This window comes from Trichoplusia ni, chromosome 22 (genome assembly GCF_003590095.1).
Source record: "Trichoplusia ni isolate ovarian cell line Hi5 chromosome 22, tn1, whole genome shotgun sequence".
NCBI lineage: Eukaryota > Metazoa > Arthropoda > Insecta > Lepidoptera > Noctuidae > Trichoplusia > Trichoplusia ni.
The window spans coordinates 2,889,228-2,906,733 of NC_039499.1; the positions used below are offsets into that span (position 1 = coordinate 2,889,228).

Genomic DNA, 17,506 nt, shown 5'->3' on the forward strand with positions numbered 1-17,506 from the left:
ACTGAAAACGTTCTACGTTTACGTAATTTTGGTTTGCATCGCTACCGACTTGGGGTACCTCACGTACGTAAATGTTTGCCGGGCGTCGTACTATCGGTATTCCGTCCTTCCGGTGGCTCCCCCGAAGGTACCTCACTCGAGGACCATCGATTACTATCTCAAGTCGAGTCGGGCGCATATTGCACAACTTTGAGAGAAAATCGCCGATCAATAAATCAGGCCGGATTGCTTTATGGAGTTATGGCTTTAACTTTATTGTAGGGCTCGGAAAACGCGATTATATTGAGGACGATATTGTCTGTTCAACTCTAGTGTGTTGTCCTGAACATAACTAATGAACGTGGATTGAATCTTGGTTACGTGTTAGAGTGGAGAAGAAACCGACGAAAGTTGGTATTTGATTTGTTCCTGTGTGCGTGTGCTGTGTGTGTGAGTGTGTGTGTGTGTGTGTTATTCTTTGGTTTTATGTATAAGAATGAGGATTATGAATGAACAGAAAAAATATCAATATGAGAATAAAATAAAAAGAATAAAGAACAAGTGTTTAAAACCTTACAATGCTATGAAAACTCTTCAATATGTGTGTATTAAACGTTTTTTCATCTAGCAATGTATATTAATTATACTACTAAAGATATGAATCACATGGCAATACTAAGGAATAAGATTTTATCAAAAGAGGTTCCGTAATGTAAAAAGGTCGCATTTAAATAAACACGCTATACAACCTCAAACGAAAAGATCTGAAAGCTAATAAGAAACAATAAAAAGCAAACAGAAATAGTCATGTTGACATACTTACTTCAAAAACTTTTCTGGAAAAGTTTTGCCTAAAGTTTAATTTAACGAACAAAAGTTTAATAACAAGAAAATACTAACGTAAATCGTGAGATATCTATCAGAAATGCGTGGTGCGACGTTCCTTGGCTCCTACGGTAATCAGCCGATATGTTTCGAATCGCGGCCGACCGTGTAGACCATACGTTAGATACAAATGCATAATAACCTAGCTTTAAACAAATATTTATATTATAGTTTTGCAAAAGTAATTTAACGCCTTATGAACTTCAAATTTTTTTGCCCGCATATCATCGCCGATCTATTATATTGGTCTTACGTCTTCATCGATGTCAAAATTATTATTTGGTCTGAAAGCTCTTGAGTGAAATGGTTTTTACGTGGGAACGATTTTTGTGCAAATAAATATAACAACAAAGTGCTTCTAATGTGATCCGTCGATTGGAAACGCCGAGAATCATTTCCGCGTAAAAATATTCTGATTGTGGATGGAAAATCGAATCGCAAGTACAATGCTCATTTATATTTATTGGTGTTATTATTTGTTATATTTTCAGGATACGGGGACGTTTCTGACTGTGTATCTTGTTTCAGGACGGCGCCGTTAACCGCGCAAGCCTCCTTGTCGCAAATCAACAAGCGAAGGCTGGAGTTTGGCGTGGATGTAGAAACCTTTAGGAATAACGAGAGGCGCCTAGAGCGCATCAGTAGCGAGGGCTCCATGGACGAGGAGGAATTACATGGCAAAAGAAGACGACGCTTGCTGGACGATGAGAGACGGGAGGAGCCGGACATTAGGCGCCGGCCAGTTCCTATGCACAGGCCACAGCCCATGCGGCAGCCTGAGGTCGATGATGAAACGCTTATCCGGGAAACTCAGGCAGCGCTACGGTCTCTGTCCGGGAACTGGGGAGCAAGGGAACAACCGACGCACTGCACTGAGGAAAACGAAGATGCCAACGGTTTCGAAAACCTATTCGATGACAAAAGGTCAGAAAAGCTCCCGTCTTCCCCTTCACAATCGTCGGACGTGTCTCACAAGAGCTTTACCATGCGCCTTCACAACGAACACTTAAACGGAATCACTGATCACGACGATAAGAGGAATCTCATTACAATAGAAATAGAAAAATGTGACGACTACGACAGACACAGCAGAAACTCCAACCACTATGAAGCGCCAAATTTCGACGAACTCGTCGACTCGTCTTCCAACGAACTAGAGATCGATATGTCTGACAGATGCGATGATAGGTACGATGAGGACATCAAGCCAAAAAGAAAAGGAGAAATGGTTTCAGTCAACAAGCAATCTTTGTACAACGCTTACAAGGCAGCGACAGCGGCGCTACCTTACTCGACGCAGTCTGCCTTCAAGCCGCCTGCCGAAGTCAAGCATAGACTGCATAATACGTCGCTGCCGAGCGAGCCTTTCGGCGGGTACTCGAACGACCACGACAAGCGCGAGCACAAGGGCTCGAAGCAGTACACGGTGCTGCAGCCGGCGGGCGCGGGCTCGCGCGCCGCCACCGTGCTGCAGGAGGCGCGCACCGTGCCCTCGGCGCAGCCCGCGCGCGACTCGCGCCCGCTCAACGCGCTCTCCCCGCCGTCGAGAGGTACCAGCCGCACTCACCTCAAACAACGATACCCAAACTTTCTTAACGACCTGCCCGTAATACAGAACTCCACGCTATGAACTAACTTCAAGTTTGTTTCAAGGCCGTCTCGCGATATCTCATAACGTAGCCGGGTCGATGTTGAAAACAGCTGTCATGTAACGGTGCATTGTTTTGTAACATGTTCATTTTAATAAAACTTAATCTATCGCCACCATCCAATGTTGTCTAGCCTTCGTTTGATATTATTTGAAACGTTCTGCTAAAGCTAGTAGGTATGATTTCGACTTTGTTACAAAGCTGGCAACAAATCATGTCTCATTTGTAAGACGTCTCCATAATTTAGTAGGAGACGGTCACAATAAGGTTATACTCCCACCTAAGTCGATAACGTATATAAGATACCTAAACGTTTTCCTCGTGTTGCCGGGCGATAGCTGGTTTTATGTCAGGCGACGAGCAATAAAAACGGGTCAGGCCAGGCGGTGGGCGGGGCGTTGGTGCGCCGCCCCGCTTCTCCTGAAAGAAAAATGTGTAGTAAGCGCGCAGCCGCTTCGGGTTCTTTATTTTTTCTTTTAAGTAGTGCGTGGGGTGGGTCTGGCGCGGGGCGGGGCCGCGCAGGTACGCCCCGGCCGCGGCACGCCCGCCGGTATCGATCGCGCACGCCCCCGCCCGCTCATCAGGACAACACTAATTTGTGCACCGCTCGATTTGTTCACAGAAGGCAACAAGTGTCCCACACCCGGGTGCAATGGGCAGGGCCACGTCACCGGCCTATACACTCACCACAGGAGGTGAGTCGATGATTATCATGATTTTCAGTGTCTACAAAACGCCCGAGACACTCGATTCACGGTCGAGATTATAAAACTCGCTGTACGTAAAGCTGTTGCTTATACTCATAGCGTACGTATTGAACACCTCGAAAGACTTATTACTTTGAAAGTGAAGTACTCTTCAACTCTAGCGCGTAATTGAAACTGTACAAGCAACAGCTAAGCACCTTTGCTTTGAATTGCCGTTACATGATAAAGATGCTTAGGTGTACTGTTAGTTCAAGCAACATTTACTTATTAAAGGTTCAATACTGATGTTCATTTGTTCCCTCAGTCTGTCAGGATGTCCAAGAAAGGATAAAGTCACTCCCGAGAGTAAGTAACTACTATTTACAAAGAGTAAAGCTTAACCATTTCAGTTGCATTGTATTTATGTTCTAGAATGTACTAGATGTTGCAAGAGTTCTCCGTAGTTTGATATTGAGTTACTGTTTAGTTTTTATTCGTTTACTTTTTTTGTTTTATTCGCTTTTGAAGTAAAATTTAATAAATGATCAAAGGACATTGTGCCTGATGTAGTTTATAAGCTTCCCCCATAGTATTTAGTAAATAATTACAATTAATGCTTACATTATGCAAACTATTCTTATTTTCTTTTTTTCTTGCGTTTGTCTGTCAATTCCAAGGCCATTTCAATAGTCTATTATATATTATAAAGTGATAATTTGTTTTATATATTTTAGAATCAATAAAGTCAATCATTTTGACTAAATACCTTCTCAATTATATCGACTATTAATGATACCCCGTTCCCACATAATATAAGCCTGAAGGTCTACACTTCAGTTTGTAAATAATTTAGCTGGCTTTGGAAAATAATAAACATTTAAACAACTTACGGAATCCCATCTAGACAATCGTAACTGACAAGTGACGTCATTACACAGTATTGGCGTTGCACGAAACGATATTGAAGTGCCCCACGCCGGGCTGCAACGGGCGCGGCCACGTCAGCTCCAACCGAAGCACGCACCGCTCCCTGTCAGGGTGCCCCACTGCCGCGGCGAGGAAGGCCGCCGCCAGGTCCCAGAGAGCGAGGCCATCTGGTAAGGATAGACCCACGAGTGCGATGGCGTTGTATGATAGATAAAAGTGCTCTACTTCTTGTAACACTCGTACCATTAGTCAGTTAAAATCAAGTTACGGTTCGGTATTCAATGTTACTCTTTCGGAAATTAAGTTTTGGTTAGGAATGCAGTGTGAACAGACTTCTTGTGTTTTAAGACACTTCAGCGATTGAAGCCTAGCCTTGTGGCAGCCAGTAATGATGAAGGATGTTTTGATGTTACAGTCAAGTGGAGTGTAGAGACAGTTGACATTTTCGAACGACACATAGCTATTTTCCATTATTTCGGCCGATATTCTTAGAACGATACTTAAAATAAAATAAGACTTTATCATCTTCACTTTAGAGATTTTAAAACTAGATATACCTTATGACACAGGAACCCATTTACCATCAGTATCCCATCCAATCCAATCATCAATCGTGAGTCAAGAGAGCATAGCAAGTTCATCGGGTAGCGTATCCCGGGAGCGCGAGGCGTCGCCTCGCAGTCCCGCCGTGAAGCGCGAAGCCGAGCTGCTGGTGCCGAAGCGCGAGGCGGCCGAGCCTGAGCGCGACTCTCCCGCCATGGAGACGCGCCACGCCGGCTACGGCGCGCCGCCCGACCAGAGGTCCCCGTACGAGAGGCCGCCCGACGACCACGTACGCTCTTACAGGTAACACGTGCTTCTTCAATACCACAGACACGGATAGAAATAGTGTGGTGAAGCTGTCAAACTGAGATATAGAGAATACGACTCAGCCTGTTGAGGAGGCAATAATTAAAAAGATAAAGTAGAGTTCAGTGCTTCGTCGGTCATTTCTGCTTGGTCTTTAACTTATCATATGATTATTTTATTTCTTGCTTGATTGGTGAGACTGGTAGTACTTAAGAGCATTTTTAATAAGAACTTCTTTACCGTGTACATAGAGCTCGGAACCTAATGTTGATACAATGTAAGCAACTGCATCACTGACGCGATTCTCATTATACAAATGACGCCAGATGTACGACTAAGATATAACTCATTTAAGTTAAAGGTTAATTTAGAAAAGCGTTTCAGTGTATCATTCGTCATCCTAATTGCATTACATAATTAGGAAGAGTTACTGCCACTTACATCATAACATTTAATTGGAAATGGGTATAAACAATAATAATTAAGCAATTCATTGGCCACGCCTGTTCTTTACGTGTTAATTTCGACGATGACCAAAAATGTTGAGAAAGTAGGTTACATTTGTTTGACTTGTAATTCAACTAGAACCTACCTAGAAGATAGGACTGCGAATGTAGAATGTGTAAAATGTGTAAAAAGATAGAAGAAACAGTGTGCTATGTTCATGAAGTCTGAAATGGTAATTTCATTCGTAGTCAAATGAACGAAGCGCGGTACGGCTACGAGTCGAGGTGCTACGAAGGCGCTCCGGCGTTTGAGCGCTACGACCCGGCGCAGTGCCCGCAACGCCCCTACGGCTGGGAGGAAGAGCGCTACCACGACCCCCACCTTCCTACTCCCATGAAAACCGACCAGTCCGAGCAGGAGACCAGCTCCGGACCCATATACCCTAGGTAGGTCACATACACACCCAGTGTCAAACGCTTATGTGGTAAACGGGATACTTAGATCCTTTGTCATAATCCTATTGACATTAAGCTATCTTATTGCTAAAGACAATTAAAGAACAATTTAGATTTTCGGTTTTTGTTTATTTCTCTTACGAAATTGTCGAAATTGGCCGTGTCCACCAGACCAATGTACCACTACGAGGCTGGTAGCGGCGTAGGTGGCGTGGGGGCAGTGGCGGCGATGGGCCCCGGCGTGCCCCCGGGCTTCTCCGCGATCAACCTGTCGGTGAAGATCGCCGCGGCGCAGGCGCAGCGACCGCGCAGCCCCACGCCGCGGGACCCGCGCGACCCACGCCCCGCCATAGATCTTTCCACGTCTAGTGGTAGTCCACAGGTGAGGAAAAGAATAGAAAAGGTCTAAACAAAACATAATCGGCCCTTTTGAATTATTGCCCAAACTAAATCAATTTTCATAACAGGGTCCATACGCATCGCCGGTGTACACAAGCGCCGGTGGTGGCAGCGGGGGCGGAGCCCGGGGCAGCCCACAGCCGGGAGCTTCGCCCCAGCTCACAGCCAGTCCTCAGGTGCCCAGTCCGCAGGGCCAAACCCTCGACCTTAGCGTCTCCCGTTTACCACATAGGTGAGGCGAATAATTCATAGGATTACCTCAATATTTAAAAATGTTGGATATTAATACTTTTGTTCTCAACAGTCGAGGTTTCCCTGGCGGCGTCTCCTACAGTCGAGAATCAACCCCCGACAGCGGCGGCAGCCACCCCTACCTGGAGGCCTACCATCGAGACACCGCCGGTAAGCGTTCATTATCCAAATCATTACGAGGGCATACAATTTTCTTACCTCATTTTGCTTTAATGTAATCCTTTTAACGAGCTATCGTATGTCCCATATTTTGAACATGTTTCCGTGTAAGGGCGTGTGCACATCGGTGTCGTAAAACACGTCGTACAAATTAAAACGCGACCGCGGTAATGGCTCCCCGGCGCAGCGAGGTGGCGGTGGCGCGGTAATCCGGGCGGGTGTCGGCTCCGCGCCGCGCGTGCGGTTACATGCCACTGTACACCGCGGTTTTTGTGGATCACTGTGTACGAAGCTTTAATTAAAATTTATAATAGCTCCTGAATTCTCACGGCGCTCAGCGTGAGCTGTACATGTATGCCGTAGGAAAACATGAGTGAAAGTAATTTTATAATGTACACGAAAGTTTGCCCTCTGAGGTTTTTGGAATAATTATAATTCATGCGATCTCACAACGTAGGGTTGATACTAATTATTGAATATTTAATATTATACTCTGTGTGCACATAATTCAGTAATGAAAACATCGCTCGTCAATGTACACTCTATCAAATTATAAGTTGTTTCAATATCAACTGACCGAAAAAAAATTGTTACTTTTTATTCTTTAGATAAGTAGTTAACAAAAATATCACTAATGGACAACGGTAGCTCTAGATTCTCCTATACAACCAACCTATAGCATCCGGGGTAATAGCAACAACACTATCCTAGGTTACGGCGGGGTAAGTCCACACCCTGTAGCCGGGTACGGGTTGGCCCAGCCGGACTACGCGGCAGCGGCGGCCGCGGCCGGCTACGGCGGCTACCAGTACCAGTGCGGGGCGTATCCCCCGCCGCCCGCGTACCCCCCGCACGCGCCGCCCTACTCCCCGCCGTGCTACATGCCGCCGCCGCACGCGCCGCACGACAAGCCTAAAGACAGCAGGTGAATATTAAACCAATTATACATTCGTAAAAACATAAAACAAAAATAAATTTTATTTTTAAGTGAAGAACTCTAGATTACACGGATAGTCGAGTGGTTGAGGTAACCATGTCAAACGCACCGTGCGCGACGTGTCGCAGGTTCAATCCCCGCGTAGGACAAGCATTTGAGTGTTCCAAGAATTGTTTGACCAACATTAAAATATCACAACCATAGAAATCTAAATAGTAAAGTTTTTGATTTCTATGATTGCAACCAATCAGAGCCGTGGTACATGATATTTTACTTCAGATTTTGTAATTTTTTCTAGTCTTGTTGTATGAGTTGCGGAGGTCAGATGGCCGTCGCTCCGTGTATAATATTATCATAGCAATACATTTAAATAACGAATAAATAACTTAAAATCAATAGGGGAAACAGCACATTTCCTTATTGCTTCTTCAACTCTTCTTACGGGAACTGAAATCTTCAAATATTACTATTTTCTTTGAGGTAAATTTCTTACATAGACTTGACTAGATAACTTCGTATATTCCTATTTACTCTGGGGTCAATGCCCTTGAATTTTAGACTTGACTGAACAGCTCATAAGTTGTACTGCTAATTAGTGTTAGGATCTATTAATGTCTAATTTTTTCATTATTGCTCCATAAATATACACAAATAACACAATAACAATTTAGATTAGGTAGCGGATGAAAAAGTAATAAGTTTTTTATTCTACATTAATTGCTACTTGCTAATGCATATCCACTTGAACCATTGCATAATGTTATGAGTAGAACTCTAGTCAATTGTTTTGTAAATAGTCGAAGACAGTTTTCACACAGAATGTAACACGTGCAATTGCCAAAAACAAAGCAACACACTTTTAGATACATCCAAACATATATTTATTTAAGTCTACCCGCTCTAAATTCCACAGAAATGTAGAGCAAGCTGATTACCTTAACGCAGGAAATACAGAAATTGTTCAAAGATATTCAAACAAAACTATACTTAATTTAATGCTAATTACCGATATAACAAGATAATTTACTTGACATTTCCATGACGACAATATCATTCTAATTACGAATTTTAAAAAGATTAGTCAATAGTTGGACATGGCAGAGGAAACACGTCTATTCATCCAACGTTTGTACGTATAAATATTTATTGTGTCGAAGTAGTTGGTTTAAAAAAAAACGGTATTAAATTCGTTTGCCCCTTCGCAGCTGTTGCACAAGTGTGCTCGACTTGTATTGAATTCTCATAACGTGTTTTCTTTTGTTGATCGACACAAAATGAGTGACGTAAGAGAAAACATTCAACACTCGGCTGCCTTGAGTAGCCGTATTCTGCACGCGTTGCGTTCGGATTCACGCAGTGAATACTTATACTCTATTGGAAATATTAATGTTCTTTGTTTTTTCTTTATAGTTATAATAAAGCAACGCGATACATTGGTATTTAATAAAAAAATATGGTTTTTTTTATGTTTTCAGTAACTAACAATATATTATAGCGCATGAAAGAAATCCGATACTCAAAAATCAACAAATAAAAAAATACTGAACTGTCTGAGACAATTTAATTAAATATATATTATAATTTTAATTATTATACATAATTTGCTTGCTTTCGTAGCGGTTAATTAAAATAATACACATGAATAACTGATTGTTAACTAATTTATTAGAAAAGAAACACTCTCTATTTACAATATTAAAATTAAAGAAATATTCCGTTTAATATAAACCACAATAATACCTACATAATTTAAACCAACAAAATTAAAATGGCCCACTTCAAACTATAAGTAGGTACTGTGATATCCCGCGACGCGCATTAGTTTTTTCATTTAGAATAATTAATTCAACGTGAAGTTATTTTAGGTTAGAATAGCTCTATTGCAAGTTTTCGAACGTAACACAAGTCACACTTGGTGGATCAGTCTAAATATACCGGCGGCGGCCGCGCAGGCGCGCCGTGCGAGCTGCGCGCACGCCAGATAACTAACTACACACGAACGATAAGATACACGGACTTTAAATTATATTTGTGCCACTTTATAACCGTTAATAACGACCACTGTGCAGATATGCGGCGGAATAGGTAAGAACAAAAATTGTTTTACCACTTTAAACTGTGTTCTAAAAACTTTTTTTATAGTTTTCTATCATCCAATACGTAAACATAACAGCAAGTAGCTAATAATACCAACTTTGTAAACATTCAAAAACTTCGCTTCACGTACCTAGATAACGTTTTTGGAAGCAAAGTTTCTAGTTTACAAACTCTAGGGTTGTTCGTGACTTCTCCGAGCACAGGACTGGAATACTATCGAAAATAAATGGTATTAAAATCGACAAAAAATAATCATTTATTATGTTACAAAAAAAATGTTTTGTTTTTATTTTCAAATACTGTTAAGTATGTATTTATTCACGCTAGCTATCACCGCGACGACTTTTATGGGAAACTGAGTTACCGGATACGGGAGTCAAGGGAGCTCATCCAGTGTCCTGTGGAGAGCTGCGACGGCTCCGGCCACATATCTGGCAACTTCGCGACGCACCGCAGGCAAGCGGGGACACTGGCTGAATGCGTCAATGCGATTCCGCGCTCGCAACCTCTACACTGTGCAAATTTTAAACTTCGAATCATATTTATTTTTTCCGTTTGTTTATTATCTTTATTTTATAATCGAGTACATTATCCTACCAATTTTTTTTCATTCTTTCTTATGTTTAGTTTAAGACTGAGTGTTATGCCAGTATTAAAAAATATCACGCGCAGGAATACTCATTTATGTATGCAGCTAATAAGCAATAAAACCTTTCAATAGCGTTATGACTTAAACGACATAAAATTAAAGTTTTATTGACTTGCTACAAAGTCATTTACATTTTTTAAGAAATTGTTCATTGATTTTTATTGTTTCGAAAAGAAATTATGTATTCGATGTTTTGCGTTTGCACGGCTATGTAGAGCGTTCACAATTGCGCCCCTGAATGACAATTTGCGCATTTCCGCGCCAATTGGCGGCGTCCCACGGGATTTTGATGAAACTAACCGCATGCCTTTATTAATATTCCTCGTCACAGAACGTGTCATAACATTGTTTTACGCCTTGTTATTCTAACATATAATGCGTGTTTCTTGTTTGTGTGTGCAAATTGACAACAATACTAAATAAACAAAAGACGACGATAAGTTAACGAAACATCTGTTTTATCTTCGTAGCGTAGAATCAAGCAACTTTCGTCATGACTGCGCTCGTAATATGCATAGATCCAAATATCTATTATCGCCCACCTGATAAAAATTACATTATACACTACATTTACCTTCGTTGCATTAGCATTTATAATTTTAAATCTTAAGTTGTAAATCATAAAGTGTATTTTTGTAGAGCGACCTTCGTGGTAATAGTGAGTACGTAGGACGTCTGCATCTTTATTTACATACACGCATTATGACATAGTGCGACGTGAATTCATTAGTCTTATTTTGTTTTTAAAAGATTCAACCATAGATACTGACAAAACAGTGTCGCGTACGTTAATAATTATGTAAATATTTTACGTATAATGTGCTGATTGTACAGTCAAATCTCGTCAGAGCAAGACAATGCTGATATACTCTGAAGTATTATCAAATAAAGCGCCATATTTAACACAACGATTTTAAATTTAGAAAGTAACAAGTAAACGGTTATTTGTAGAGTTCTTTCGTCGATGGTATACAATAATGTTTAAATTACCTACATAAAAGAAAATAAAAAGTATTCGCGTTTTAATAACTATCAGAATTTTATGAAACTTCGGACTTTATACTTAGATATAATCTCTGTTGCGACCGATGTTTCTTGTTATACAATAATAAAAATATTATAAAATAAGGTCTGGTAGCAAGATCATTAAATTTGACAGAGAAACACCAACTTAAAAAAAATACAGCACAAAGTCTTTGGTCTACAAAACTTTTTAAAAAGGGAACGTAAAGGTATCTACCGTAAGACATTAATGGCTCTCGAAATATGAAAATCTCCGTGAGTTATGATCTAAATATAAATGTAGGAAACTCACAGATGCATGCCAGCTGAACTATTTTTACTATTATCGATAAATTCTATTTGAAACACAAGCAATAAAGTGTCGTAAGTTACGACCGTGTGTATAACTTTACAGAATATTGCAATTTGTATGCTGTATTGGTTTCCAGTCACTTTATACATTTAATGTTTACGTTACTTATATTTTAATTATGTACTTAACATAACAACGATACAAAATACCGGGCATTACTTATAAAAATAACAGTAAAAAATCATTTATTTGAGATCGGATACCCGGTAGCAGTTTTTGAGCATCACAAAATATTACTATAGAGATGATGTAGGTAATGCCCTGTAATGCTCAGTCCTCTAGCAGTGAAAAAACAACTCCTAAACCAGTCAGTATTGACATTTGTTTGACTCTACATTGATGTGAGACAGCAATTTCTCGCTTTGACCGTCTGATTACGCCGTGAACCGCATTTTCAGGATATAAGTACACAATTAGTCCTACAAATAAGCCTTGCCAATAATAAATCAATGATAATATCGATATTTTATGTAGAATGTTTACGATGTCTTTTAATAGGGACATTTATGAGATGTTTAGCAGTATAATTTATGAGCTGAGATGACTATGGTTAATAAAACAGAAATATATTACTTTACCTTACATAATGATTATTGCAGTATAAAATGAAAAATAGGCGAAAAGTAGAATTGGTCATAAGAACCGTACAAAATTCTTTTCTGAATTTTTATCAATCGGAATCTGAAATAAGCCTCTTTCTAAAGTCAGTCTTTTTTTTATTCTTTTTATTTACGGGGCTTTTTCTGTGGAGAAAATGTCACCCCGAAAGTCAGTCTTATATGCCATATCTTTGACATTTTGCTTTAAACCAAAGTGACACTTCTAATACATTTAAATAAGGCTGACTATGACGTCATTGGATAGGCGACCGCAAATACGGCATCTACATACAAAAAAAGTAACCAGATAGTCTTTTAATTATGTCTCACTTGAAAAATGATCATTGATTAAATTAGATCGCTATTCGTATCTCAACGGATTTAATCCATTGTTTTATTGTTTAAAATATTAAGTTTAAGTTTAAGATATTTCTTAATTAGCAGTAACAAATTGAGTAGTCACAGAGCAATTATCTTGAAATACAATAAAATTATACTTTCATAGTAAGTTGGAACTAGTTAGCAGACAGAATATATTAAAATGCTTATTACGGAGTAAGGACAACCTATTAAGTGTCTAAACAAATAAACGTAAAAGTTTATCTAATTGAATAATTATTTATATCTATGGTAAACAGATGCATACATTAATCGTGTAACAAATTAAATCTGAAGGAAATACCCATTAGTATTACGAGATAATAAAATTTGCCAGCAATAAGTATATAATAAACCTTCACATTAAGATATCCCTATCTTATGCCGTATCTAGTTATTAAAGTCAGTTTTAGGTTCTACATTTAGACTCATTAGAAAAACGATTGCAAGACCAGTTCTTGTTGCCCTAATATGGCCCCAGTATGATTCTAAATCGAATCGCGACCATAAAATTTGGTAACGTCAACTTTAAACGTCATACAAAATGAACTTCGTACTAGACCTTGCTATTTGTTTTGTTCGAAGTTACTGTTTTATTGAGTTGTATAGTATGGAGAGAATAAAAAATACCTCATGCTTTCTTAATTTTCTCTTATATATATGTTTTAATATTTACAAAAAAAAATAAAAACGCTCCCGAAAAAGGAGTCGAAGGCTGATAAACCTACTCAATTGTTTTATCATCCGCAAAACCTTCTTACATAAAAACTTAAATTCAAAATTTCAATAAATCAAATCGTATGCATCCAGCCCAGCAAAGATTTCAATCCAAAATTTCGTCTGTTGGCTTATTACGGTCCAATACCATGGAGTGTCATCGAATGCAAGCTTCTGGTACAGTACGCTGCGCCCGCACGCCATTGTAAGCAGTCTGTTTATGTGCAGCCTGTCCGGTTGTCCGCGCGCCGACCGCTCGCAGCTCCAGCCGCACTCGCAAGAGCTCAAGTGCCCGACCCCTGGCTGCGACGGATCTGGCCACGTCACCGGGAACTACTCGTCACACCGCTCACTCTCCGGCTGCCCGAGGGCCAACAAGCCCAAGAGCAAGCCCAGAGATGGACAGGACTCCGAGCCACTGAGGTGAGTTTAACATTTGGTCTGGTTTTTTGTGGTGCTGGGTGCTTTAATATTGGTTGTTAATAGTTTCAAATAGCTGTTGAAGGCTCAATGAAACTCTTGAGTAGAATTACTCTATTAAAAAGCTAACCCTCATTGGGGAGTGTCAATAATCCAAAATATTGTCTACATTTTAATTGTTTATTTTAAAATAATATAAACCGGTAGCTAAACACATAAAAACATAATATAGACAATAGATAATCAAATGGCAAATAGCAAATTTTCGCTTACGAGGCTCACGAGGTAGATATTTACTCTGTAAAGAATCGCAGTTCGTCATCTGACACTCGACATCTGAGCTGGTTCTAACTAATTACATTAAATGTACTCAATGCTGGCACAATTTATGTGCGGCATTGTATTTCTAGGATTTCCACTTATTCTAGTATAAAACACGTGCATAGTATTACTATACCTCTGACCTTCCAACTCGGTACAAATCTTTGTGTTAAACATTTTTAAAGAAGCCCGCATTTCTTCTGTAATCCAATAAGTTTCTTGGTTATTTGCACGCTGCTTAGATGCCCTATACCGGGCTGTGATGGATCTGGACACGCTACAGGGAAATTCTTATCACATCGGAGGTAAGACTGATTCTCAGTGGAAAGTAGTGTTTTGTGTAGTGTATAGAGGTAGTCAGTGGCAATGAATAGAAACAAGTTCGGTTATTAATTTATTGGTTTCCATTCTGCAGTGCTTCGGGGTGCCCGATCGCGAATCGCAACAAAATGCGAGTGCTAGAGAGTGGCGGCACTGTGGAGCAGCATAAGGCGGCCGTGGCAGCTGCCGCCTCCGCCATAAAGTTCGACGGCGTGAACTGTCCGACGCCCGGCTGCGATGGCTCGGGACATATAAACGGCTCGTTTCTGACGCATCGCTCTCTGTCTGGGTGCCCAGTAGCCGGCGCTGCTACTCCCACGCCGCAACCAAAAAAGCCAAAATACCCGGACGACATCACGCCACTATACCCAAAGCCTTATTCAGGTATGTAGCCTACTTTATGTACTTACTAAATAACTTAAATTCTAAAGAATGTAAATTCCTTTGTACTTTAAATATCAATAATAATCATTAGAATAATCAGGCTTTTCACTTTTTACCTAATTGATACATTTTTAAATGAATAACTACTGTTCTCAATTCTAAAAATTCTTTAATCTCACAAACTTACTACAGATAATATTCTCCAATTCAGGGATGGAGATGAATATGCAGACGGGGAACAGCGAGGATCTGATGACCCTAGAGCAGGAGATTACGGAACTTCAGCGAGAGAACGCTCGCGTAGAATCTCAGATGATGCGTCTCAAATCCGATATCAACGCTATGGAAACTCACCTTTCGCATGGAGATAGGGTAAGCTACGTTTTTAATATAACATCATTTACATATTTAAGTAAGTCACAAAGGCATTAGGCCTTTTGCATTACGTTTATTTCAAGTCCGGGCCGCGATGCCCCAAAAATATCCCATAATGTGCTAGGCAAATCATTTTAATCTCATGAAAGATTATAATTCGTAATTTTTGTCTGACAACTTAGATGGTACTGTCATGGCTCGAAACATCCAACTTTGAGTGCTACTAACACATCACACATTTGTGAGTACCAATATCTTTTTCTAGTTTGGTACCACTAACATTATTAGTAGCCACTCAAAATTAACAAAACTCTACAAGTTTTCCCGTTCTTTAAGGTCAAAGGCTATAGATTGGAAATTCTTCAATGGTATTTCATATTTCAGGAGAATCAAACATTAATACAACGCAACAATAATTTAAATGAGTATTACGAGAGTCTGCGCAACAATGTGATCACTTTGCTTGAGCACGTGAGGATCCCGGGCGGCGGCACCGTGCCGGTGACCGCGGCTGGCGGCCCGGCCGGCGCGCCGCCTCCGCCCGGACCCGGCGAGAAGCCGGCGCATGATAACTTCGACTCATACCTCACCAAGCTGCAAACGCTCTGCTCGCCCGACGGCTACTGCCCCGATGAGAACCGGCCCATCTACGAGACCGTGAAAAACGCGCTCCAAGACTTTACAGTGCTCCCTACACCCATTTAAGGTTCACAAAGCGCCGCCGAATCAGAACGACAATGAACTATTTAATGTAGTCGTGCGATCGGCGGAGCTTATAAGTGATATAGACTTGAAATTGTAGTTCAATTTTAGTGTTTGATAAAGTGCGGAGGCAGGTCTAGAGAAGCGACCGAATCACCAAAGATATTTGCTAAAGACAGTGACTATAAAAGTGACGTGAATAGACTAAACAGCTTCGGATGTGAAGCTGTACAGCGTGTCCTCCGCTAGGGGAATGGTCTTTGTGTTCTACTAAGTATTAGGTAAACGATGTCTGTTTTGTAAACCGTTGTATACGATGTGTGACTTCTTTATGACATCACGTTAACACTCGAAGATTCATTCGACTTTTAATCTGTAAGCCGGACTATATAGACATAAATAAATTTTAAACGCTGTTACTCGTATGCTTAAAATTAATGTATTTGTTAGGTGAGAAATTTATACTATTGTATGTAAGCGATTTTAGCCACACAAACGCATCAAAATCGATTGTGTAAATATTGTACCTACATTTCGATATAAATAAAATTATCATTTAAATTGCTGACAGCCAAAGGGTTGCCAGTTTAGAAAATTTCTAATTTCACATGCAAACTCAATTCTTATCAAACAGAAAAATGAAATAGTAAATAAGGAAACTGTTAATCTGTCTTAAAAGTTGATAATGCTGGGAATGTGCCAAATGCTTCAGAGTCACAGCAGCTCCCGAACGCTGACCTATTAAGACTTAAATATTGAGATAGAAAATATAAACGATGTAAACAAAAATAATGAACTCCTTAGAGGACTTTCTAGTCAGTTTGTAAATAAATTGTGAATAACTATAGTTGTCACGTCATAGGGACGTTTTTATTTGTATTAGGAAATAATGGGATCTCATTAGATCGTGTAAGTTAATAATTCAGTCACTAATTGATAATCGATTTAGGGATAAATGAATACCTACTTTCTTTGTTAGCCAATATTCACTTCGCTGTGATTATGTTACATGTTACTTATTTATTGTTACCTTTACGGGATATGTGATAGCTTAATTAACTCAAGTTAATGTTAATTTGCAATAAATTTAGTTAATGCGCTTTATACACAACATGTGCAATTTTATCGTTTTAGATCTCGACTCTTGTTTTGTTTGTTAATACTGAAATAAAAATCTTTTTATCTAAACACTTTTCTTTTTATGGTACCATATTGGTACGCAGGAATTTATGATATTCGCATTTAAATACTAAAAACCTATTAATATGTTACTACTCTGATTGTCATATACGTTTCTGTAAAATATTGAGTATGTGTTGTTAAAGAGAATAAAAATAATAAATACCAAGATTATTTCAGTGGTTTTTATTTTCCTTAACGGTCAAAATAATCATGTTACAATAAATAATACATATTTTTTCCTTCCCTTTATATATTAATTGACCAAAAAAGAAACCATACTGTGATTTATCATGATACCTAAGCTTGGCAGGCATCTAGTACCTATTACAAACGTGCACACCCACCTTGGAAGTTTCTTGGAA

The 17,506-nt window shown here is 39.7% G+C and overlaps 1 protein-coding gene across 4 annotated transcripts in view; it reads left to right on the forward strand.

Moving 5' to 3' along the window:
• Positions 1-17,315, forward strand: part of LOC113504627 (myelin transcription factor 1) — a 201,290-nt gene extending 183,975 nt beyond the window's left edge. For 2 of the 4 annotated variants that reach the window (XM_026887032.1, XM_026887034.1), the window contains 12 exons: positions 1,393-2,414; positions 3,136-3,208; positions 3,525-3,565; positions 4,138-4,296; positions 4,696-4,972; positions 5,671-5,868; positions 6,581-6,678; positions 7,399-7,612; positions 13,653-13,862; positions 14,596-14,885; positions 15,097-15,257; positions 15,645-17,315. In XM_026887032.1, coding sequence (XP_026742833.1) covers positions 1,393-2,414; positions 3,136-3,208; positions 3,525-3,565; positions 4,138-4,296; positions 4,696-4,972; positions 5,671-5,868; positions 6,581-6,678; positions 7,399-7,612; positions 13,653-13,862; positions 14,596-14,885; positions 15,097-15,257; positions 15,645-15,965 — 3,064 coding nt within the window. In that variant the 3' untranslated portion in view covers positions 15,966-17,315. Of the gene's footprint in view, positions 1-1,392; positions 2,415-3,135; positions 3,209-3,524; positions 3,566-4,137; positions 4,297-4,695; positions 4,973-5,670; positions 5,869-6,048; positions 6,260-6,344; positions 6,509-6,580; positions 6,679-7,398; positions 7,613-13,652; positions 13,863-14,422; positions 14,486-14,595; positions 14,886-15,096; positions 15,258-15,644 lie in introns of all 4 variants that reach the window. The other 2 variants (XM_026887035.1, XM_026887033.1) reach the window with 2 other exon arrangements.
• The last annotated feature ends 191 nt before the right edge of the window (positions 17,316-17,506 follow it).